At 41.4% G+C, this 24,776-nt stretch overlaps 3 protein-coding genes across 3 annotated transcripts; 1 reads left to right on the top strand and 2 right to left on the bottom strand.

Moving 5' to 3' along the window:
• Nucleotides 1-948: 948 nt before the first annotated feature.
• Nucleotides 949-4,201, bottom strand: foxa3 (forkhead box A3). Its single transcript, XM_080024986.1, has 2 exons — nucleotides 3,900-4,201; nucleotides 949-2,422 (listed from the first exon to the last, which is right to left on the bottom strand). Exons 1-2 carry the CDS (start codon nucleotides 3,969-3,971, stop codon nucleotides 1,106-1,108), a joined length of 1,389 nt encoding a protein of 462 aa, XP_079881112.1. The 5' UTR covers nucleotides 3,972-4,201; the 3' UTR covers nucleotides 949-1,105.
• Nucleotides 4,202-10,085: 5,884 nt separating this feature from the next.
• LOC307271550 (interferon regulatory factor 2-binding protein 1-like) lies at nucleotides 10,086-17,530 on the bottom strand. The gene is made up of 4 exons (XM_080054058.1): nucleotides 16,175-17,530; nucleotides 15,506-15,638; nucleotides 14,380-14,577; nucleotides 10,086-13,915 (listed from the first exon to the last, which is right to left on the bottom strand). Exons 1-3 carry the CDS (start codon nucleotides 17,185-17,187, stop codon nucleotides 14,413-14,415), a joined length of 1,311 nt encoding a protein of 436 aa, XP_079910184.1. The 5' UTR covers nucleotides 17,188-17,530; the 3' UTR covers nucleotides 10,086-13,915; nucleotides 14,380-14,412.
• A 15-nt stretch (nucleotides 17,531-17,545) lies between these two features.
• polr1g (RNA polymerase I subunit G) lies at nucleotides 17,546-23,954 on the top strand. Its single transcript, XM_080054059.1, has 4 exons — nucleotides 17,546-17,765; nucleotides 19,335-19,476; nucleotides 21,548-21,637; nucleotides 21,896-23,954. Exons 1-4 carry the CDS (start codon nucleotides 17,687-17,689, stop codon nucleotides 22,596-22,598), a joined length of 1,014 nt encoding a protein of 337 aa, XP_079910185.1. The 5' UTR covers nucleotides 17,546-17,686; the 3' UTR covers nucleotides 22,599-23,954.
• The last annotated feature ends 822 nt before the right edge of the window (nucleotides 23,955-24,776 follow it).

The following is a 24,776-nucleotide window of genomic DNA, read 5'->3' as shown; positions in this document are numbered from 1 at the left end:
AGCCATATGTATAGTTTGTGGTGTTTCAGTTGTTAAAACATTACTAGTTGATTCAACAGCTTGTGAAAAAACCACAACGTCTCCTAGGACATGACGAGCGTTAATCGCGCGATAAAAAAATTGACGCCGTTAAAATGGGTTTGCGTTAACGCCGTTAATATCGCGTTTAACTGACAGCACTAGTTATTATATATATTTGTTTTAGTTTTTTACCACATAATGTTTCCTCTGAGCTCCGGCATGGACAAAATGGCTTCTAATCTTCTTCTTCATATCAAGCAAAATACTTTTTTTTTTTTTTTTTTTTTTTTTTTTTTTGGAAAGTACGGACTTTATGAGCTACATTTACAATCGATAAAATGGCCTGATTTGGACAGAAATGTCGGAACTTATTATGAAACGATGTAACACATAAACTTGCAGTAACACCTGCCTAAAAAAAAAGCAGTAACCTGAACCTCTTCTCTTCCTTCTCTTTGTCTTTGGTTTTAAAAAAAAAAAAACTGGTTTGTAACTGGTCAACAGAGCGCTATACAAAGATATATTAAAATGTATTCCCATCATAAATAAATGCAAATATCCTTTCCCCCCCCCCCCCTCCACATTAACCTCTATTTACACTTTGTACAAAGCCGATTCGCTGCAACAGGCAAAAAGACTTGTGTATTGATTTACACACCGACAAGCCAAACGTCTTGATTGTCTGCTAAGACTTGTGACTGACCCTCCAGCTTCTGTGTCCTCCATGTAACCAGCCAGTCTCCATGTTGCCAGAGTCAGTAAAAGAAAAAGAAAAAAGAAAAAAAGTTATTTTGGCCCGAAAACAGGGCAGCCATTTTAGATGTGAGTCTCTTCCAAGGCCTTTGGACGTGAGCCAGAGAGAGAGAGAGAGAGAGAGGGAGAGAGAGAGAGAGAGAGAGAGAGAGAGAGAGAAAGAAAGAGGAAGATAAAGGGAGCTGGGGTGTCCATTTTAGGAAAAAGGCAGACTGATAGAGAAGTCCCCATCTTTGCTTGCCTTGCCTTTAATGACAGGTGTGTGTGTGTGTGTGTTTTGTGTGTTTTTGTGAGTGTGTGTGTGTGTGTTTAGGGGTTGAGAGTGTCCACATTAGGAGGCATTGAGCACGGAGCGGCTGTACAGAGTTTGGTAGTAAGCGCCTGTGTCCATGGAGGTGGGTCCCTGGCTGTCATAGATCTGCTTGGGCCCCACAGGGGAGCCGCCGGTGTAGCTGTTGTAGGCCATGACCTGGTCCTGGTAAGACTTGAGATCCATCTTCTGCTCGTTGGACATGAGGTTGGTGATGGAGAAGGGATGGTTGAAGTTGTAGTGGGGGTCGAGTGACTTGAGCGCGTCACTCTGTAGGTCCATGTGTTGCTGCATGGCGCTGGGCAGGAGGTGTCCCCCGCTCCCCACTAGAGACTGGGGGTGTAGCAGGGCGTTGGAGCCCGCTGAGGAGGGTCCAGAGAGGGACATGGAGGAAGGTGTGGAGGAGGAGGGAGCTATGGAGACCGGCGGGCTGTGCAGGTGTGAGGAGGACAGCACGGGGCAGTCCAGAGCAGCCAGGGAGCCTCTGTGCTGGGGCTGGTCGTCGGAGGAGCCCGGGTGGGAGTTATCAGAGTGTGAGTCGCCCCCCTCTGACCCCCCCGCGGGGCTGTGCTCGTGCCCCAGGCTGTGCTCTCCTCCGTGGGTTCCCTTCCCCGAGCCTCCCCCGGCCTCCGCGGCCTTGGCTGCTTTCTTGGCCGCCAGCTTCTCCTCGATCTTGAAGCGTTTCTGGCGCCGGAGGTAGCAGCCGTTCTCGAACATGTTTCCAGACTGCGGGTGCAGGGTCCAGTAGGAGCCTTTGCCCGGCTTGTCTGGCGAGCGAGCGACCTTCACGAAGCAGTCGTTGAAGGAGAGCGAGTGGCGGATGGAGTTCTGCCAGCGCTGTTGGTTCTCGCGGTAGTACGGGAACAGGTCCATGATCCACTGGTAGATCTCGTTGAGCGTGAGCATCTTGCTGCCGCTCTGCTGGATGGCCATGGTGATGAGGGAGATGTAGGAGTATGGAGGCTTGGCGTGGGTCAGGGAGCGGCGGTAGGGCTTAGGGGGGATCTCTTTGGGCCCGGGCCGGCTCAGAGAGGCGGTGGAGGGGTAGCCCAGCTGGCTCATGGACTGGCCCATGTTCTGGTAGTGGGACAGGGAGCTGAGAGAGCCGGGAGCGGGGGGTCCCAGCTGGGTGAGAGGGCCCGAGCCTAGGGAGGAGGTGACAGGGGAGAGGGACATGTGGCCTGGCCCAGAGCCCATGGAGGCCAGGGGGGAGCTGCTCAGGCTGGAGCCTCCGTACATGCCGTTCATGCCTCCGGGCGCGGCGGTGGCCGGGTTCAAGTTAATGTAGCTGCCCATGGAGCCCAGACCTGAGTTCATAGTGCTGGGAGAGGAATACATCTGTGGGCACAAGACGAAAACACAGCCAGGGTTAATCACAAGAAATGCATCAGCTGATAAACATGCAGCCACTTCTATTCACATAGGGAACTCATCTTGAAATGTATTTTTGTAACATTGAGAAAACGAATATTACCTAAAAGTTCTGTAGTTCTTTTTACTGATTTTATTTTAAAACGCCGGACTAAAAATAAGGGTCTGAATGTGAAAATAAAACGGGTAGACTCTCCGTGTAGAAAGTGACTCTGTATCAATGCACAATGAAGCTCTCAGTGCGCCGGGGAGAGGACATGGATTTCACACGGCGATGTTAACCTGAAAATGCGTAAAAAGCGCGTCATGGTGCCTCTCGGCTCAGACGGCCTCCTCCGCTGCTGCTTCCGTGGAAAAAACAAGGGAACCAAATGTTCACGTTTAAGCTCAACTGGTGAATTCTGTAGGCCTGTGTTACCTACAACGTTCTGATTTTATTTTGTCTATCAAAGCAGAAGAATGAGGCCTCTGTGTTACATTTCAGAAAAAAAAAATATTTAGTGAAATTTGAAGAGAAAAAAAACTGACGTGGATTAGAAGTTTTTTTTAACAAACGAAAAAATTAAGTGAATCGATGCGGGGCGGAATCTGTCGCCTATCTCGGCCCGTTTACTGATCTCTGGTTAAACATTATAAGACTCTGTTCGTCTGGGTAATTTCATCATGTCGAGGCGAGGTGAGAACTGAAGCGGTTGATGGAGTTATCCTTAATTTAATTAGTGAGATAGAAGAAAAAAAAATGTTCTTGTTACATTTACACCTGAATTGTTGCAACACTTCGGCGGCTGCGCGGACACAAAGGGCGATATAGTCTATTGATGAACAAATGAACTTTAACTTTTAAAAGGGTATTTTAGGGAGTCATAATCCGAATATTAAGAATTATAATGATAGACAATTCAAGTAGCCTATCCATCATTTAAATAGAAATTAAATAATTTAGAGGCTTGGGGAAAAAAATGGTTTTCCAATGATATTTCATGTGTACCGCTGGTATTTTTACAAAATAAGCAAAAGCCTTTATGAGTTCAAATGAATAATACACTTTGGAACTTTTTGCGCGTTCTCGTGATGGTTTTTATTATGTTCCCGTAAAAAAAAAAGTAAAGTGCGTCTTGATACCCACTGCTACTCTATCACACGTAAAGTCCTTTTAATCATTATGCTGCTTCTGTAATATTTCTCTTAAAATTTCAATGTAAAATATTTGCGATATTATTTTATTATCTGTCAAAAAGGATTACAGATGTTTTTTTTTTCATTCTAAAAAAAAGTCCCAGTGAAAATGAAAATGTGCGCAAATAAAAAAAAAAGTATAGCTGCACCTTTCCAAGTAGACTATATCCTACCCCACGTTATTAAATTACGAGGAGATAAAAGCATTGCGTTCATTTCTTTACGCTATAATCCTAATTGTTATTTTGTTGTGTGAACGTGTCTTTACCTCGCTGGCGTCGCTGTAGAAAGTATTCCATTCTGGTAGATCATGCGCTTCCATCTTCACAGAGCTCAACATCCCCGAGACACGTCTTCTGAGGAGAAAGTCTGTTCTACCACCGACTGTTTAATGAAATATAAAAATCCTTTTGCAAATATCGAAGTTGTCTGGGGAAAGAAGGAAAAAAATCCGAAGACAAGGTTGTGTCTCTCTCTCTTTTGCCAAAAGAGAAACAGAATGTCTTATCACAAATGTGTGCGAAGAAAAAAATCAAAGTGAAGCTCCTCGGAAATAGTAAAGTCAATATTTCTTATTTGTCATTCATCCATTGTTTCATAACCTTAATCTGGTAATGGCTCAGCAGATGTTGACTTCTTTATTCTATCCCGTGTTCGGGACGCAGCGTGCGGCAGGCAGGCGGAGGTGAAGCGCGCAAATACAGTAGAGCAACCTAGACGTCCTGCTCTTATAAGGTACTTGGTGGGTCCCGCCCCCGCTCAGTCAGTGACATTTGAATACCGTGTTAGGACGCAGGAAGGGCCCCGCAAAAAGGCCGATGTGGCCCCCTGGCGTGCTGTATATTGGCCCTGCGGCAGGCTGCCTGCACTGGGGGGCCACCCGGACGAACGGCTGTCCCATAAGCCTTCAGGAGACAAGAGAGAGGTGGATTTTTTTTTTTTCAAATAGCAGGAAAGTTCCTAAGAGTGATAAGGTGAAATGCTCAAAACTGAACATGTTATATAAGAATGTGTTTGCTCTATAAATAAATGCTCTTAAATGTGAACACTTAAATTGTCATGTCCCTCGCCGTATGTCATGTATTTCACCGGTCTTGTCCTGTATTGAAACACGTAAATAAAAAAAGAAGTGATAAGGTAAAATGCTCAAAAGTGACAATGTTATGAAATATTATGTTGTTTTTTATAAACAAATGAAGGTTTCCCCCCAAAATGTGATCGTTTCACTTCCTTTTAACAACTTGTTCCAATTCCAACTCAGTATTTTTATTGAATAACGTTTATTTTATACTGTTTTTGTGAATGTAATTAGCGTATGTTTGGAAAAGTGAAAATATTGCACTTGCACTAGAACATTTAATTTTACCAGAGAAAAATACAAGATATTGAACTATTTTTATTGTGATGGAGAGGCAGTTTTGTGACTTGTGTGCGTGTGTGTGTGTGTGTGTGTGTGTGTGCGTGTGTGTGCGTGTGTGTGTGTGTGTGGTGAGGGGCGTGAAACTCGTTAATTCCCTTGGCTATCACTTCTGTAATCTCGGGCTAAATGGATGGTCTTCTTTTTTTTAACACGTTCTCCGTGATTTTAAATTGTAACCGCCACTTACAATGTAGGTGAGAGATTTCGGTTTTTGATAGTCAAATGTTTTTTTTCTGATGGAAATCACACAAAAAAATCAGGACTTTGGGGACAATGTTTGACTGTCAGAAGAAGAAGAAGAAGAAGAAGAAGAAGAAGAAGAAGAAGAAGAAGAAGAAAGGCTTTATCGGGACATCAGAGATCTTAATAAAAAAAAACATTGAGGAGCAGCAAACCAACCCAAGCCCAAAAAAAAAAAAAAGCTCTCGCCACTTCAGTTGAACTTCTTCAGACCAATTAAAAAACGGACCGCTGCCACTTTAAATGCTCCGGCAACACTGGTGCAACAGGCGAAATCAGATCAATATCAATAGGCTACATCAATATAGCCTTCAACAAAAACAACGCTATGCAAACGAGTTGGTTGGCAAGGGAAAACTCATTGGTACAGTGGTTTTCTGTGCGTCTTAATGAGCATACCATCTCTAAAATTTGGTTACATTTCATTTGGCTCAATTAAAGTCGCCTTTATCTTTAGTGCGTAATCTGTGCGTAAAATCGGCGCCGTTAAATCAGAAAGACTCCACCATTTCTCTGAGAACGTCTTCCTTCCTTCCTTCCTTCTTTCTTTCTGTCTTTCTCCTTCTGAAAAGAAGAACTCACGACCCGACGACACACACATGAAATACAATAAATAATGTAATCCGGGTGTAATGCATAGGGGCCGACTGCTATGTTGTGGAATACACATCGGGCCTCGCTGCAGACAGAGGCCTGTGAATGTCAATGCCTCGTCCTAATGGCGAGTCAATGGAGATGTAATTGATGCGCAGGCGGGAGGTCGACGTGGGATTAGACTGTGTGAGAAAAAGATCCAGAGGAAATAAGAAATAACAAGGAAGTGTGTGAGCCTATGAGCGAGCAGCAGACGCACCACAACACATATCGTTAGCATAATTGCCTAAATCATATTTACTCTACTCTACTTTTACTCTACATCTACTCTACTCTACATCTACTCTATTCTACATCTACTTTTCGTTAGCCTAATAGCATAATTGCCTAAGTCATATTTTAAGGGTTATAGAGTAGGGTAAAGTAGCTGTAGTGTAGAGTAAAAGTATATGATTTAGGCAATTATGCTATGAGGCTACGAGATGCACCACAACACAATGCCTACAACACTGACTCCATATCACAGTTCTAATCAAAGCTTTTGCTTAAAACTCACCTTTTCAAATGTGCATATGGCTACCCCTCCTGATCTTCCCTTCCGATATATCCCCATAGCACCTTCATCTATTGCCCACTTTATTTGAACAATTCAATTGTTTCTTACCTGCATTGATTGTACTGTATATTTGTCTGATTGTACCGTGTCCTTGAGAGCCGTGAAAGGCGACTTTGAATAAAATGTATTATTAATAATATTATTACAAAGGGCCAGACAGACAGATCTGACTGTGTGCAGACAGAGTCCGCCTGCTGGCTGTGACGCGTTCATGAAAACTGCGTCTTCTGGACACGTGTCACCTATTGATGGTTACTTTCATACGTCATACATTTACTTGAATGTTATTGTAGCTATACAGACTAGTAGGCCTATTATCTTTTAGTAGTCCTTTTAGTAGGCCTACCTTGTGATGTTTGGACAGAGGAAGACTGCAGGAAGTTTAGCAATCGAAACATGTCACGGTAGCCTACTACAAGTTAATACCAGTGTGTATAAAATAGCATTCAAGTTAATAATATTTATTGATATTTCCCGCCAAATTATCACCGTCATGCTTCAGCTGCGTCGCAGAGTAGGCTATAGCCTATACAGCTCTGGAAAAAATTAGGAGACCAGTCTGGATTTTTCTTAAATCTTCATCTCTAGCCTAAATAACTGATTGAACATGCTCTTAATGACAACACATGTATTGGAATTTGGTAGAATTGTTATCAGTAGTTTATATTATTAAACCAAAATGTTCATTCTACTCAAACATATGCCTATAAATAGTAAAACGAGAGACACTGAACATTTGAAGTGGTCTCTTAATTTTTTCCGGAGGTGTATACATTCAGACTCTACAAGGCCATGTTGCACCACCTGTTAAAGACTCGACCATTATCGCCTGTTTGGAAAAAGCTGTCAAGTCGATTAACACGTGGAATGAGCTAACACCTCCGTGTCTGTAATGATGTAATTAAGCCTGAAAGAGATGAAGAGCTTTTTTTTTTCTTCTCTTCTTCAATCCGGAGGATGATATTCTGACGTCATGACCCAAAACACTAGACAACAAAATATTATGAGAAGGACTCGCTTGTGAGGCAAACGTCTATACATTAGGTAATACCACACATAAGAGTAAACAGTTACTTTGATGGCGGCATCTCCTCAAATACATTTTATTCTGGTTTCAAAGAACCAAAAGGCCAAACATGACCCCCTGGTCACCCCCTGCACAAGTCTTATGTCTAAATCTTATGGGATGTAGGCTATAGGCCTATGTGATTTCTTACTGTAATGAGCTATACTTTTGCTGCCTTCAGGTGCCAGTAGGAAATCTGAAAAGCATCAATTTCCTTCAGTGCATCCCTTTCATGATGCCACACTCCAAATCCTAACAGCTCAAGTTGAAGATTTGTAAAAAAAAATATATATATATATATTAAAAAAAAATAAGAAAAAAAAGTGTATTGCAGCTTTTACTTTAATGCAGTGGATGGCACATTAATTCAGTTATTCTTAAAAAAAATGGGAGTGAAGAGCCTACTTTTGTTACGTGGTTCTGTTGCGTGTGATTTCTTATGATGATAGGCTATATGACGGATGAGCTCTGTAGGATAGTCGACCATATGACGTATCCACTATCCAGCCCATGATCCAGCCTCAATCCTTTAATACGCATCTTTAGATTGGCGCAATGTAGGTCCAGGTCCAGGTCCAGGTTTTCTTACCCCAACACACATCTCGCCATATATCCTCTCTCTCTCTGCGGGACGTTTCTCATGCCAATTGGCCTCCGCGTCGTCCATTAACACCTCTATAATTGGTTTAACAATAGCTGTGATGAGCTGTCACTAATGGAGGAGGAAGCGACAGATCGGCCTAGTATACCGGCAGCACCAAGGCTGGACGGCGGGGAGGAATATTTAAAAAAAAAAAGCCCCCTCCCCCCCTCCCCATCTCGTCACCCCCAACATTTCTGTTAACTTTACAGGTCATTTTAACGGCGAAAATTGGCTTATCCAGGCTCTACAAACCACGATATAAGCAATCTGATAGGCTACTATACAAATATTATCTTGTCTGAGCACTGGGCAGCTGATAGAGAAAGGACGCCATCTTGTGGCCAATAGAAAGAAAGAACTAGGTTCAAAATAAGGTTTGTTTGTTTTTAGTCATATTAAAATGAAAATGATCGAAGCTTTTTAAGTGGATTCATTTATTTAAATTTCGCAAAGTTATCTATCTATCTATCTATCTATCTATCTATCTATCTATCTAGTATTTAGCATAAAGGTTACTAAAAAAGGAGCATTCACAAAGACTAGAGTGCAATGAGTGATTGTGTTGAATACTTACACATTTTTTAACAATTTTTACTGTGATGAGATTGGACAGCCATATACAACAACACACACACACACACACACACACACACACACACACACACACACACACACACACACACACACACACACACACACACACACACACACACACACACACACACACACACACACACACACACACACACACACACACACACACACACACACACACACACACACAGTTGATGGACATTAAACACTAAATGTATACAATCTTACTATACATACTTTGAAGTGAACGTTAAGAGTCTTCTTTTCCTTTGAGTGGATTGTGTTAATCACTTAAGATGTGTTCTAGATAAGCGACTTCCTTTGCTTTAATTTAAGTGTTTCCTGTTGCTCACCACAGTCAGGATCCAACACTGAGGTCGTGACTGAGTTTAAAGTTCAACTCAAACTCCCCATAAAAATGTTCTACCGACTACCTATAAGCAAGCCGTCAAAAATATTCCACAAAATGGATATAATATTTATGTTAAATTCTATCATCAAACTTGATGGTTTAAGTGTTTTTTTTTGTTGCAATTTCCAAGCTATATTAGACAGTACAGAGTTGAAATGACAGATTTGAACCCGTGACCTCTGCATTGAGGCCTGAGCCAATATGGTACACGCTTTATCCACTATGCCTCTGAAGCCCCTCTGCTAGGCCTACAACAGAAGTAGATTTTGCATAAAAAAAAACAATTATAACTCTTGGGACTAACTCTTACAGTCCCAAGAGTTAGGACTAAACGAGGAGAAGCAGCTTTTAGTTTTTATGCACCAAATATCTGGAACAAACTCCCAGAAAACTTGAGGTCTGCTGCAACCCTCAGTTCTTTTAAATCGAGTCTGAAGACTTTTCTGTTTCCATTTTAACCTGTACTTTTAATTTAATTTAAATGTTTTACTTCTTTTCATTCGCTTTTAAATGTCTTCTAATGTGTTTTATGTATTTTAATCTTGCCCCTGTAAAGCACTTTGAGTGGCCTTGTGTTTGAATTGTGCTATAGAAATAAACATGCCTTGCCTTGCCATAAAATAAGATTACAAAATCAATCCTTCAGTTATGTTTGTATAATCGACTCAGCAGAATGAGAACAAGATGCTTTTAGCCGCTAACAATTTAACCCTGATTCATTTAGTAACATACAGATAATCATTAGAATAACCTCAGCTCAAGGTATTATACTTTTTTCTAATTTATCTAATGTAAATATTGTTTTTATATCGTTCCTATTGCAGCGTGGGTCAGAGATAAAAAGAGTAAAACTCAAGAAAGAGGAAAAATCACGTTACAAGTGTCCATCCCATTTATTCTCGGTTTTTCTATTTTGTACAAGAAGAAGCTGCAGTAAAACCAACAACACATCTACACACAACGCATGAATGAACAGAAGCTTGATGGGGGGGGGGGAAGAGAGAGAGGCTTGATGGGGGGGGGGGGGGAAGAGAGAGAGAGAGAGAGAGAGAGAGAGAGAGAGAGAGAGAGAGAGAGAGAGAGAGAGAGAGAGAGAGAGAGAGAGAGAGAGAGAGAGAGAGAGAGAGATTCAGATAAAATCAAAAAGACGTCAGACAGATGGCGATCGAAGGGAAACAGATGCAGGTTAATCATTGACTAGTCAATAAAAAAAAAATATCGCACTCCTACTTCCTCTGAGGTTCCCAGGCACACACACACACACGGTAAACATTTAAAAAAGGCACTTAACAAGGGATTGCATGATGTATCAGTGCATATTTAACTGAAATTCCACTTCTTCAATGATTTTTTTCTCTCTACAACAGACCTGATTATGTGGGATTGTGTCTCAAATATAGAAGGCCTATGTAAGTATCTGTTGAATACTTTATACTTTAGACCTTTAATATGCATCATCCCTTCGTACAGTCGACCACATGGGCCTGTGTAAACTGTAACGGCTTGATTTAAGACCTGGCCAAGATATATATCTATATATAAGAATTTTTTTTTTACTCCCGTGAAACATTTAAGTCAAGAAAAAAATTCAATTGGGCATAAAAATGACATTTGGTTCATCTGTGCGTCTGTACTGAAAAGTTCATACTGCACAAATAGTGGAGCGGCCAAGTGCTTATGTTCGTCAGAATCTTTCAGTTGATGATACAAGCGTGAACATTGGCATGAGCATGAGTCTCCATGGTGACACTTGACAAAGAAAATAGGCCAAACTTTTGAAATTGTGAATTCGAAAATTTCTCATAGAAAATATATTGGGTTTTTTCCATAAAAAGTTAGTTTTTTTTCCCTTTTTTTGATCTCGGACAATTTTCTTGTCAAGTGACACCATGGAGACTCATGCTCATGCCACATTTCAGGCTCGTATCACAAATTGAAAGATTGTAGCACTTGGCCGCTCCACTACTAAAGAGAGAATCAACATAAAAACTAGTTCGTTGCGATTACTATAATGTTGGATTGTTCAATTTAAATCCCTGCACATTTTTTTATACAATTTCAGAATAAAAGTCTGAAAATGTTGACCAGCTTGATCAGATTTACAGTATATGGTCATGTTTAATGTGAGTCCTATGACTATAAATAGAAGGCAAACTCAACTCAAGAGATGGTTGGTTTTAAATCAAAATAAAATAATTTAAAACACAACCGTGATGATTGTAAAACCAAAAAATTAAACTTGTAGATACATTTTGCACTAGGTAAAGTATCACATGAGAGAGACTAATTCAGAAATATTAAATTATTTTAGGATTACAGAGAACATTTCTGCTTTTATGTGGATTCTCACTTTTTAAAAAACTAAAAAAGGTTCGAGAAATTATCAATAGTTTTTAATTACATTTTCCAAACTCTTGCATATACCGTATACTGTACTATGACAAAGGGTTGCACATATACACACTATTATAGATCTAATAGAGTAGGCTATATAACATTTAACATTCTAGTATAAAATATAGTCCTAGGCCCTATCGTCAATATATATCTTTTCATATACATTCGGGGTAAGCGTAGGCTGTATGAAAGCATTTAACATTACATTTTTTTTTTACAGTTAAACATAATATAGTCTCTGTGGCAGGTCGACACTGACACAGTAACAAACATTCTTTCTTTCTCCAAGAGTCAAAGTTTTCAGCTTTTTATTTAAATGCACAGAGGAAAAAGTCAGGACTGGCACGGTGTCCACATCATTGCATGTTCAGCTGTTTTAGTGGAGTTTTTTTTTTTTAACCATTTGTTTATTTAAAAATAAAAATAAAAAGATAATGCACCAGGACACAAGTTCAGTCACAAAATAACAATAATAATAATAATAATTAAAAAAAAATCTATTTATCAGTTTTTGGAACTTAAGGAACACTTTGTCATCATAACTGTATATTTCATGGCAGCTGTGAATCGTAAATCGTATTAGTAGACCCGTATACATGTTTAATTTAGACTTAGCATTGGCAGTAATCTCATTTTGTTTTGAGACGGTTCAGAACAACCATGCCCTACTTTTTTCTATTTTAGCTTTTGTGTTGGATTTGTCAAAACAAGCTTTTGTGCTTTTCCGTGCTAGTAAAATATTGACTATAAAAGTTAAAATAAACCCTGGACCACCATGGCTACTTTCTGTGAGTTTGTGAAGGGATATTTAAAACAATACACCCCCCATTAGTAAGTCTGCTACCAAGCTACTGTTAGGAGCTATGCTAGAAGAAAACCATTATTACCAATTACAAATGTATACACTAGTGGCCATATAGAGACATTTCAGTGGTGCCGTTTAGTCTCTTAAGGTGCAAATATAAGGTGCGGTGTAAATATGTTTAATGTGATTAGAGAATTTTTCGAATGATTGTGAAAAAGTGGTGTCAGCTTTTAGTTTACATACAAAATAAACTGGTTTCGTCAGTGCAGATTTGGTGTCTTTATTTATAGCTGCTAACAGTAGCTTAAGCCCCTATCTCACTTGGGTGCGACAGTTTGCGAAAAGTTGGAGACTGCATTCGCGAGGGAGTCTCTTAACTGTCTTGAAACGTTCGCGGGGTTCTCAATTTCCTCCCATGAGCCTCGCTGTCCTGTCGCTTGAATTTTGAACATGTTGAAAAAAATGTGTGCGACAAATCTACTCTCAAAATAGTCTCAGGTGTCTCGAGCGCGTCACAAACCCTTTTCAATTTAGTCTCCGCGAGTCAGAAAGTGCGAGACAACTTTGCAAAGGTTTGGCGACATATGAAACTAAATTGCGACTGATTTGAGACAAACATTAGACTGACATCCGTTCGTGCGACGCTGGCCAGACGTTCGCGAGACATAAATGTGAGCTCCCCGCAAGTTTTGGCCAGGACGTGTCGTGAGGAACCAACTCAGTGAGACTGCAAATTGTCGCTAATTAGCATATTTTCTCCAACTTGTCGCAAACAGTCGCAGCCCAGTGAGATAGGGGCTTTACTGGTAATCTAATATGGGCATGACCACCACATACAAACTATGGTTTACAACAGGCAGAAACACTACAAACTCTACTAAAAGTAGCCAGGGCCAGTTGGCGATGTTGAGCTTGCAATGTACTGTAAAATGCACCTTCTCGTTACATCTGAACTATGGGATTTTGGGGTAAAATGTTGGCAGCGTCAAATTTTGTTTGTAAAATCAAATAAAAAAACTGGATAAAGAAAATGTGTGAAGGCAGTATTTGCAAGTCATATACAGCTCTGGAAAAAATGAAGAGACCACTCCAAATGTTCAGTGTCTCTCGTTTTTTACTATTTATAGGCATATGTTTGAGTAGAATGAACATTTTGGTTTTATAATATAAACTACTGACAACATTTCTACCAAATTCACGATAAAAATTGTGTCATTAAAGAGCATTTTCAATAAGTAATGTAGAGATGAAGATTTAAGAATAATCCCGACTGGTCTCTTAATTTTTTCCGGGGCTGTATAGAAAGTGCTTTGAATCCTTTAATGTCATATATGTGGAGAGTGGTGATGAGGTTGATAAAGTCTAGAGGTGCGAGTAGATTGAGGTGAGACCTGTATAATGGAGGTCTGATGAACTGTGTGCCTCTGTGTTGCTTCTCCTCTGGATCCGTCAGCTGTCCGGTGCCGACATGGCCTTCTAGTGTGTGTGATACCAAATCTGTGGCGATAAAAATAGAAAATAATATGTTTGTTGCCATTTGCACAGATACAAGACAGCAAAGGCGCATTGGGATTCTTGTGCAAATCTCCCTTCTTCAATAAAAACAATTATATATATAAAAAATAGGATGGCATTATAATAAGGCAAACAAGCAAATACACAGCATAATACTACAAAGTAACATAAAGGCTATGTGGACTTAATTAACCCAATCTAATAAGACAAACAGTTACATTATTAGTACCACACACACACACACACACACACACACACACACACACACACACACACACACACACACACACACACACACACACACACACACACACACACACACACACACACACACACACACACACACACACACACACACACACACACACACACACACACACACACACACACACACACCTTTAAGACTGTAAATGTGTGTTGACTGTTTGGATATGTGTGGACCTTGCCTGTTTCTGTGTTGGGTCCTAATTCCATGTCAATCACGTCTCTCTTTCTTTCTTGACAGTGACGTCTCCTCCTCCTCCTCCCCCTCCAGTGGAAGACCCCCCACTCCCTCCTGACGCTGCCCCAGGCCCGGGCCCGCTGCCAGGCCCGGACTGAGGCGCTGAAGCCGCTGGTCCTCCCGTGCCCAATATGGTGGATACCTAAAAGCCAAAAATCAAAGTCTAAGTCAGCTTTATTATTTGTCATTTTCAAAATATACAGCGTCGGCCGAAAAAAATAAAAGACCAGTCTGGATTTTTCTTAAATCTTTATCTCTACATAACGTATTGAAACAATTTTATGGAATTTGGTAGAAATGTTGTCAGTAGTTTATATTATAAAACCAACATGTTCATTCTACTCAAACATGTGTCTATAAATAGTAAAACGAGAGACACTGAACATTTGGAGTGGACTCTTCATTTTTTTCCCGGAGCTGTATGTGCCAGACATACAGAGGAATCAAAACTGTTTATAGTTTATCTCTGACACACGACGGTGCAATAAGAACAAAAGGATAAAATGAGGTAAAAATAAGATAAGTAATATCTACACACTGGCTTCCTGTCACTCAAATAATTGATTTCAAAATAATGATGTTGGTTTATAAAGCACTAAATGGTTTAGGGCCAAAATACATTACTGATATGCTGATACGTTATGAACCGTCCAGAGCCCTTAGGTCGTCTGGGACAGGTCTACTTACAGTCCCTAGAGTTAGGAATAAACAAGGAGAAGCAGCTTTTAGTTATTATGCACCAACAATCTGGAACAAACTCCCAGAAAACTTGAGGTCTGCTGCAACTCTCAGTTCTTTTAAATCGAGTCTGAAGACTTTTTTGTTTCCATTTTAACCTGCAATTTTCATTTTATTTGCTTCTTTTATTCGCTTTTAAATGTTTTATAATGTATTTTATGTATTCTAATCTTCTTGCCCCTGTAAAGCACTTTGAGTGGCCTTGAATTGTGCTATATAAATAAACTTGCCTTGCCTACAATAAATAAAAACGTAATTATGCAAAAGGTAAGGCAAAACAAAATGGTACATATATATAAATAAAATAATAAAAATAAAATAATAATAATAACCTCTCCCTGCATGAAGGCCCAGGGCGGACTGTTTGGAGAGTTATCCAGCGGACAGCGCTCTCCGCTGGGGCAGTAGACCTCCCCGTCACCCCTCCGGCTCTGGATGTAAACTCTGGTGCAGGGGAAGCAGAACCTACAGGTGGGGGAGGCAGAGAAGACAGATCATTTATAACACATTTCAGTGACACACCACTTTTCTAACATACAGCTCTGGAAAACATGAAGAGACCACTCCAAATATTCAGTGTCTCGTTCTACTATTTATAGGAATATGTTTGAGTAGAATGAACATTTTGGTTTTATAATATAAACTACTGACAACATTTCTACCAAATTCCAATACATTGCTTGTCATTGAGAGCATTTTCAATAAGTTATGTAGAGATGAAAATTTAACAAAAATCCAGACTGGTCTCTTAATTTTTTACGGAGCTGAATATGAACAGTGTAATGGCCCATCAGAGGACTGAGTCATAAACATATAGAGCCAGTTTCAGACATGGATTAAGCCAAGTCCTGGACTAAATTGTACTTTCAATGGACAATCTTTATTCAAAATTCCATTCCTTAATCCATGTCTGTGAAACTGGCTCTTAAAGTTCCTTGTAGGGGGTTCAACTACATCCACAACTCATGTTGGGTTTAACAAGACAAAACAAAGACACACACCTGTGTCCTAGCACTGATGGACACTGAACAAAGTGTGTGTCCTCCAGCCTCTCGTGACACAACGTGCAGGACAGAGGGTTCCCGGCTGATTGGGTGTTGCCGGCGGACGCGGACCCCAGCTCTGAAGCCCCGCTGTGGGGTAAGGCTGCGGCGGTGGTGGCTGCCTCCGCGGAGCTGCTGGATCCCAGTGGTTCCCCTCCAGAGCGGGCGGTGAGGGGCCGCGGCTGCCGGGCCGGGGATGAGGCCGGCTTGGGGCTCGTCTGACTCACTCCTCCCGCTATAGAACCAGCCGAAGCAGAAGGGAGGCCCGTGTTCTTACTGCTGCTGCCGGACATGGCACTGTGGAGCTGCGTCTGTGTCTTGTGCTGCGATGAGCTGAGCTCTCGCTCCAGCTCCGGGGTGATGAAGGGCGGAATCCCCATCCCGATGCCCAGCTGCCTGCGGCTCATCTCCGCCAGCACCGGCGCAGGGAAGATCATGGGGCTGCTCATGGGGGCCGTCCTGGCCGTCAGACCCGCCTGCATGCCCGCCAGCAGCCCGTGGGGGATCCCCGCTATGTTCTGAGTTACTAGACTGGGAGGGATGGCAGCTCCTAGCATGGGTCTCCGGCTGCCGCTGGGGCTTTGACGGTGCACTTCCTGAGGCGGCTGCCCGTCGCGATGCAGCCCGTTAGGCGGCACGCGTAAGGCCGAGGACCCGGTCCCTTCCCCTCTGCCCCCCCGGTCGAAGCGGTCCGTGTGCGGCCTCCTCTCGTCCGCCACCGCCTCTCCTCTTCCAGACGAGCCGTGTTTATTGGGCGAGGGACCAGGTGACCTCACGTTACCGTCCTGCATGCCGTGAGTGCGCTTCAGCTGGCGGGCACTCACGATCAGGAACTCGATCTGGTTCGCTCCTTCGTAGTTGACGCAGCCTCGGCACACCACCTCACTGAAGTCCCAGACCACCGTCCAGGGCATCTTGGGCAGGTCGCACAGGTAGCACCACTGGCGCCGTGAAGAGGAGGGCGACGACATGGCGTAGCCTGCTAGCTAGCACACGTTAGCTGCGTTAACCTATTTATCTTCGACAGGTGCACGCGCGCTCTCTACTAACGACTTTCTACGTTAACGTGCTTCAAACCGCATTAAAACTATTTTACACATTCTAAATATATAAAATTAGCTCAAACTGTTGAGTGGTTTTCGCTCTTTTGTCATATGTTTGTTTTGTTTTTCCCACTTCGGCCTTCTCTCCACTGCTGTCAACCGCTTCCCCAACGGACGCTTGAACGTTACGTAATCGAGCGAGGTGCATTATGGGTGTTGGAGTTCTCCGGCTTGTTTTTTTCAATGTAAATCGACGCGGCGTGCTTGGCTGTGGAACTACAACCAAAACTGTCCCGGAAGGAAAGTAATTAAAGGTCACAGTTCGCTTGGTGTCAACACATGTGCGTTCTCCGTAGTAGCCATGCGTTTTGAGACAGAAAGCTTTTAATATAAGTTTATTTGTGGTTATTTTTCCAAACCCTAAACAATGCCAAGGGACGTATCGTCTTCGTCAAGCGAAGATGAAGCGGACAATTCTACGACAGAATCCACCGTAAAGCAAGCTGGTGAGTTCACACGCATAGCCGACACAAAACCGGTGTTGGTTGGATGATACACTAAATGTTCATTCAGTTAGAGCCGCTTTATGAACTCAGTACCTCTTATTAGATATTTTACTGTAGAAGTATGTAACTCCAAAATGCACAGGAACTTATCAGCTCCGCTCTGAGGACGTGTTCTTACTGGCTGTGCCTAGAGTCCGTACTGAAGTGAAAAGGGCATTTAGTTATGCTGCTCCTTTTTTCGTGGAACCAGCTGCAAAATGCACTAAAAACTTAAAGGCCTACTTCACCAGTGGGAATATGAAGGTGTTTTGAACTCTGAGATCCTATGTAGTATAAATGTGCAAACATTTTAGAAATCGGTTCATCCTAGCCTGAGAAAAGGCAGAAAGAGTGTTTTATGGTCTCACTCGCCTTTTCTCAGGCTAGGATGAACCGATTTCTAAAATGTTTGCACATTTATACTACATAGAATCTCAGGGTTCAATACACCTTCATATTCCCACTGGTGAAGTAGGTCTTTAAAGAGCTGGTTTGGTTTCTCTAAACAGATTTAAATCCATTCTAAATGATGTTGAAGCGTCTGCTCTTCTGTCTGTACGCTTTGTTTGACCGTTCTGACTGTGACTATTGATATGTTCTCTGTTGTTTTTAAATGATTGTCTGTCACTGTGGAACTGTGCTTCTGCCCGTCTTGGCCAGGACTCTCTTGTAGAATAGATTTGTAATCTCAATGAGACTTCTCCTGGTTGAATAAAGATGAAATAAATAAATAAATTAAACAACTGTAAACTTTGATTGGCCGGCACAGATTCTCCCTGTGTTCCAATCCCCATACTTCCCTACTATTTAGTATGCCAGAAAAAAGATTTAGGATGTCCCAATACATGCACGTCAATTGTAGTATGCTGAAAATACATAAATGCCCCACTAACTCCAATAGCATTTTGGAGTATTCTTCTGTATTCTTGACATTTCTCGACATAATGAAAAAAAAACCTTCCTTATCTGATTTTTGTTTTCTCTCCTGTGGCCCTAAAACTCTTCTGTACTTTAGTATGTAGTGTAGTAAAAATAACTAAATATTGACATGGGTATAATCCGGTCCTGTGCAGATTCTAAACGATTATCTGCAATTGTCAAAGCTTTGTCTCTGTGTGTGTCATCTAATATTTAAGCCACCATTTAAATGATCGTATAATAATAATTGTATAGAGGACACACCTCTTTTATATACAGTCTTTGACACACACACACACACACACACACACACACACACACACACACACACACACACACACACACACACACACACAGAGAAACAAGGTGCTACTGAATGCAAATCCAGTGAATGAAATGTATTTCAAATGCTGTTTGTTATTTATATCACACACACACACACACACACACACACACACACACACACACACACACACACACACACACGCACACACACACACGCACACACACGCACACGCGCGCGCGCACACACACACACACACACACACACAATAATGCTGGATGTTATTTAATTGATGAAATGTTGAAAGTGTGTTATCTTTGGACCCACAGATAGGAGGAGCAGGTTCCAGTGTCCTGCTGACTTTGTGTCTTTCTGCCATAAGCCGTGCAGCAGCACTCTGACACACAGTCTGAAGAACAACAACAATGAGTTGTGGCTCATAAAAGCTCCCGCCAGCTTCAACCCAGAGTGGTGGGTGCAATCTTTTTCCCCTTTCGTTTCCAACACGCAGAAGTGAAACCGTTACAAAAATTCACTTGAAAATGTATTTTCTTATTTTATTTCTGTAGGCCGCCTAATATGCATTTGCATGTATTTAAGGGAATACTTCACCCATATGGAACTGGCGTTCTATCATTATATTATTACTATTATAATATAATGAATGAGGTTTTTCTTCCCTCAGTCTCTCTTCCCCCAGTCTTTCCTCAGTCTTCCCTTGGCCCAGCTGTCCTGTTAATCCTAACCCTACATTTTACCATGTGTGATGTCAAGCATGGGAAAATGTAGGGTTAGACAGTGAGTCCATAAAACACTCTTTCTGCCTTTTCTCATGCTAAGATGAGCCAATTTCTAAAATGTTTGCACATGTATAGTACATATGATCTAAGAGTTCAATACACCTTCATATTCCCACCGCTGAAGTACCGTAGGTCTTTTAAGGTCTGCATACATTTCCAACGTGTATTGAACAGACCTGTATATAGCAAAGATTGATTCACGTAACATTGTCTTTAAAAAAAGGAGATCGCTGCTTTTTTCCATCCAGTTTAAGGCTCAATAAATCATACCGATAAATGAAAGCGAGTCTATGTAACGTTTACTGGGCAGCAACAACTATGGCTGTAAGTTACAATGACAGGTTAATGGTCAATGCCTTAACAAAGTCTAAAACTAATACTAAGTAGATTAATAACACAGTAATAGCTATTTCATGTCATAATAGCAGACCAAGAAAGGGGATTTTTAGCCTTTTATTCCTGAGTGTTTTGAATGACCGATGGTGCATTTTTTGGGGGGCATAAATTCAACTTTATGTTTGCAAGCGTGAGAATGCGCTGTTAAAAAAAAGTATTCCTTAGTCCAACTAGTGACTTTATTCCATCTCTGTAGCAGTTCATGTGGCAGCAGCATATATGAGGTAACACACACTCAACATGAAGTGGTGAAAAAAAATTGGTTGTTATTACACAGCCTAGGCTCTGTAAACTGGCATGTAAACAAAGGAGTGTAAACAAAGGGGGCCCACCGTAGCTAGCAACAGACTAGTTTACAAAGCCTAGCTAGATTTATTTTTATTAGCTCACACACAGTACAGACACATAGCGGATTTTTTTGAGGAGATATTTACGGATTTTGACTACAAGCATTCTCTAGAATCACTGACTCCATCTTTTAAGTTGAGTAAACTTTACCCAGAATGCTTTGTGTAACTGACACCTAACTCCGCCTCTCCTCCGTCCCATCTAGGTTGCGTTCCGAATCGCATACTTTCTACTATATAGTATGTAGAAAAAAGATTTAGGATGTCCCGATTCTTGTGGCCACATTTAGGATGGTTAGAAGTACCCGGATGTCCTACTTCATGCGGCCAAGATTGTTAGTGTTGAAAACTGCATCCTATTTGGGCGATTCTTTGACACAAAGCGTTCTCCAGAATGTTTGACTCCACCTTTTAAGTTTAGTAAACCTCTGGAACGCCCTCACACCTGTCATCCGTAACTCCAACACTCTTTCCACATTCAAAACCCATCTAAAAACCCATCTTTTTAAACTGTCATATTCCATATAATTCATTGTCTACCACCCATCTCACCACCCTTGTGTAAATTGTTTTAATGTGTCTTGTTCTTGTTTTTTTTATCATTGTTGATTTTGTTTTTTAACTATGCCCTGTAAGGTGACCTTGGGTGCTATGGAAGGCGCCCTCAAATAAAATGAATTATTATTATTATTATTATTAAACGTTAACGTGGGGGCTGGGGCGAAGTGGATAGGGTGGGGGACCCGCACCTATAGGGTCGGTGGTTCGATCCCCCGTCTCCCCGCCACATGTCCAAGTGTCCCTGGGCAAAGACACTGAACCCTAAAATGTCTCCTGATAGTTAGCTTGCACCCTGCGTGGTAGCTGCTGCTGCTATCGGTGTATGAATGTGTGCTCCAGTTGTAAGTCGCTTTGGTTAAAAGCGTCTGCTAAATGAAATGTAATATAAACAGTAACTGACGCCTAACTAACCCCCGGCTTTTCCTCCGTCCCATCTAGTTTCAGTGGCGTGAAGGTTCCCCTCTCCGGTCTCCAAAATCTCAAGGTTCCTAGAGATAAGTCCGGGAGCGGCCAGCAGCAGATATACAGGTGACATTTCTGTATTTAAAACCCCTTTTTTATTGGTTTCATGTAATATTCAAATTTTCTGAGATTTTGAATTTGGGGTTTTCATAAGCTGCAAGAACAGCCATAAAAATCAGCATTATAACAAATAAAGGCTTGAGATATCTCGCTTTGCATGTAATGAGTCTATATAATATATTATTTTCACCTTTTTAAAGTTGAATTACTGAAATAAATGAACTTTTGCACGATATTCTAATTTTTCGAGTTTCACCTCTACAGCATCCTGGGCTCCAGCCACGGTGTCTCCGACCTCTCCCTGCTTACCAGTGACAAGCGGACGTCTGCGGGCATGTGTTTGGGCCCCACGTTCTCAGGCCTGCTCAATATGTGTGAGAGTTACGGAGACCTGAGCTCCAACCAGGCCCCTCAGGTGATCCCGGCTGCCCCAGCTCCCTCCATACCATCGGGGCTGAAGCAGAGATTCCACCCCTTCGGCAGTAAGACCCCCACGCTCACATACGTGGCTGAGAACGAGGCCGACGGAGCCGCCTTCGGGCCCTCGTCCGCGACCCTCCGCCCGCTGGTCCTCAAACGATTCGTAGACGAGACATCGGAAGAGGGGATGAGAAAGAAGAAGAGAAAGAAAGACAAGCATAGAGAAGTGGAGTCTTCTGGAGTGGATGGAGTGACTGTGAAACAGGAGCCGCTAACTGAAGAGAGAGGTCGAGAGGTCACGATGGAGATCCAATCACAGGAGGAGGCTGCTGGCGACATGTCGGAGAAACGGAAGAAAAAGAAGAAAAAGAAAGACAGGGAGCGGGAGGAGGTGGAGCAAGGCGTGGAGCCCGGAGAGAGTGTGAAGAAAGAGGTGACGGTCAAAGAAGAACCGATGGACAGATTGTACGGTGATGACGCAGTGGAAGGCTCGGGGAAAAAGAAGAAAAAGAAAAGGAAAAGCAAAACTAAAACTGACGATGACTAGTTTAGTTTATTTCACATACGATCACTATAAAAAAAATTTAATAGTAAACAAACTAAATACAATCACATACTCTTTCTTTTTACTACACTACATACTAAAGTACAGAAGCGTTTTAGGGCCACTGGAGAGAAAAAAAAATCAAATAAGGGAGATTTTTTTATTTTTTTTCATAATGTCAAGAATAAAGACGAATACTTCAAAATGCTATTGGAGTTAGTGGGGCATTTATGTATTTCCAGCATACTACAATCGACGTGCATGTATTGGGACGTCCTAAATCTTTTTCTGGCATACTAAATAGTAGGGGAGTATGGTGGATTGGAACGCAGGGTACATGTGTGGGTGTGGCAGTAACCTGTACAGGCGCGTATATATAGGAACCACACCCACAAAACATTTTCATGTTATGTTAAAAAGCACTAGCATATGAGCAGATTAGTACATAAGCGTCACTTTGTGTTTTTGACCTCAAGAACTTGTCCGGGAGCCAACTCACTCGCTACACATTCCCTGCGTTCCAATCCCCATACTTCCCTACTATTTAGTACGCCAGAAAAAGATTTAGGACGTCCCAATACATGCAATTGTAGTATGCTGAAAATACATAAATGCCCAACTAACTCCAATAGCATTTTGGAGTATTCCTCTTTATCCTTGACATTTCTCGACATAATGAAAAAAAATAAAAACTTCCTTATCTGATTTTTTTTTTCTCTCCTGTGGCCCTAAAAGTCTTCTGTACTTTAGTATGTAGTGTAGTAAAAAGAAAAAAGTATGTGATTTGGAACGCAGGGTTTCTCTCCATCGTATTGATAGATTGAATGATGCGTTGGCAGGACATTGTATTCAGGCAATGACAACAACAAAAAAATTAATAAAAATCACACATTCTGAAACCGTTGAAAAAGTGAAACATTTTTAAACAGGATTTATCCCAGCGTCTTTAAGGCCAATGTTCCTATCATTTTGAGCTCAGCAAAGTGACAGTTTTACACACAAAAGACTTTGTGCAGCCACAGGCATTCGGGTACACAGCTAACAAATGTGTGCTTAGGGAAAATGTCTCTGTTTTCTGCCAGTTTCTGTCAAGTTGTGGTAGGTTTTTATGGGATAATGCTCACACTGTGTTGCTGTGTTTTGCGCTCATATTTGCAGAAACCGGGCTGGTAGCATGGCTGGTTTAACAGCGGGTTCCAAAGGTGTTGTAAAGTCTTAACAAGGCTTTATTTTTCATGTAACATATTGATTTTTTATTTTTTCATAATAGGCCTGACTCTGAGTAATGTAGTATGTATTGGAGACAACATATTTTTTATTTTCAGGAAAATATCAACAAAATAAACTCCAAAAAATGTGTTTGCGTTGTATTTTTTTTTTTTTTTTAGATTATTTTTTTGGCATTTTCAAGCTTTATTAGATAGTACAGAGTTAAAATGGGGAGACAGAGAGAGAGAGAGAGAGAGAGGGAGAGAGGGGATGACCTGCAGTAAAGGTCCAGGGGTTGGATTTGAACCCACGACCACTGCAACGAAGGCCGGAGCCAATAATGTACGCGACCAAAGTGTGTGTTGTACTTTTTTATTTAGTTGGCTTGTAGAAATGCTTCAGTAGAGCACAACATTTTCCTCTAATGCCTTCTTTTTTTTTTTCTTTCTTTTTTTTCACAGTTGTGTGATTTCATACAGAAGGAATGAAAGTTGATTTTATGTTTTAAACCCCGGACTGCGGCTTTTAAACGGTGCAACAATAAAAGTGCACACTTTACAGATTGCTGGTGGACGTCATGCCACTTTGGGCCGCAGAAGGTTGGCACTTTAACCGGATAGACCTTTTAAGTGTATACTATTATTTTATAGTATAATAGTATTTGGAAACATTTAGTTTAATTTGAAATAATTCTTTTGACATCAACATCAGATTATTCTATTGCCTTTTACTAAATATCAGTCTTAAGATGTGATTGTATTTTTCCCCTGGACACTGTTATAAAAACGTTTTAAAACCAGATAAAATTATACATTCTTTGCCCGATTAAATCAAAGCTGTATTGTGGCCATTAAGTGTGTCCAGTGCAGGGTTTGATGATAATCTGTATAATCTTTTCCAAAGTGACTATGCAGGAAAAATCTTCATGGCTTTAATCTCTTGGCGATCTTAAAAGTCATATTTAAATATACT

This window comes from Ammodytes marinus (assembly GCF_949987685.1).
Source record: "Ammodytes marinus genome assembly, chromosome: 3".
NCBI lineage: Eukaryota > Metazoa > Chordata > Actinopteri > Uranoscopiformes > Ammodytidae > Ammodytes > Ammodytes marinus.
The sequence above is the reverse complement of the archived record's forward strand: the minus strand, read 5'-3'. Positions and strand labels throughout refer to the sequence as shown.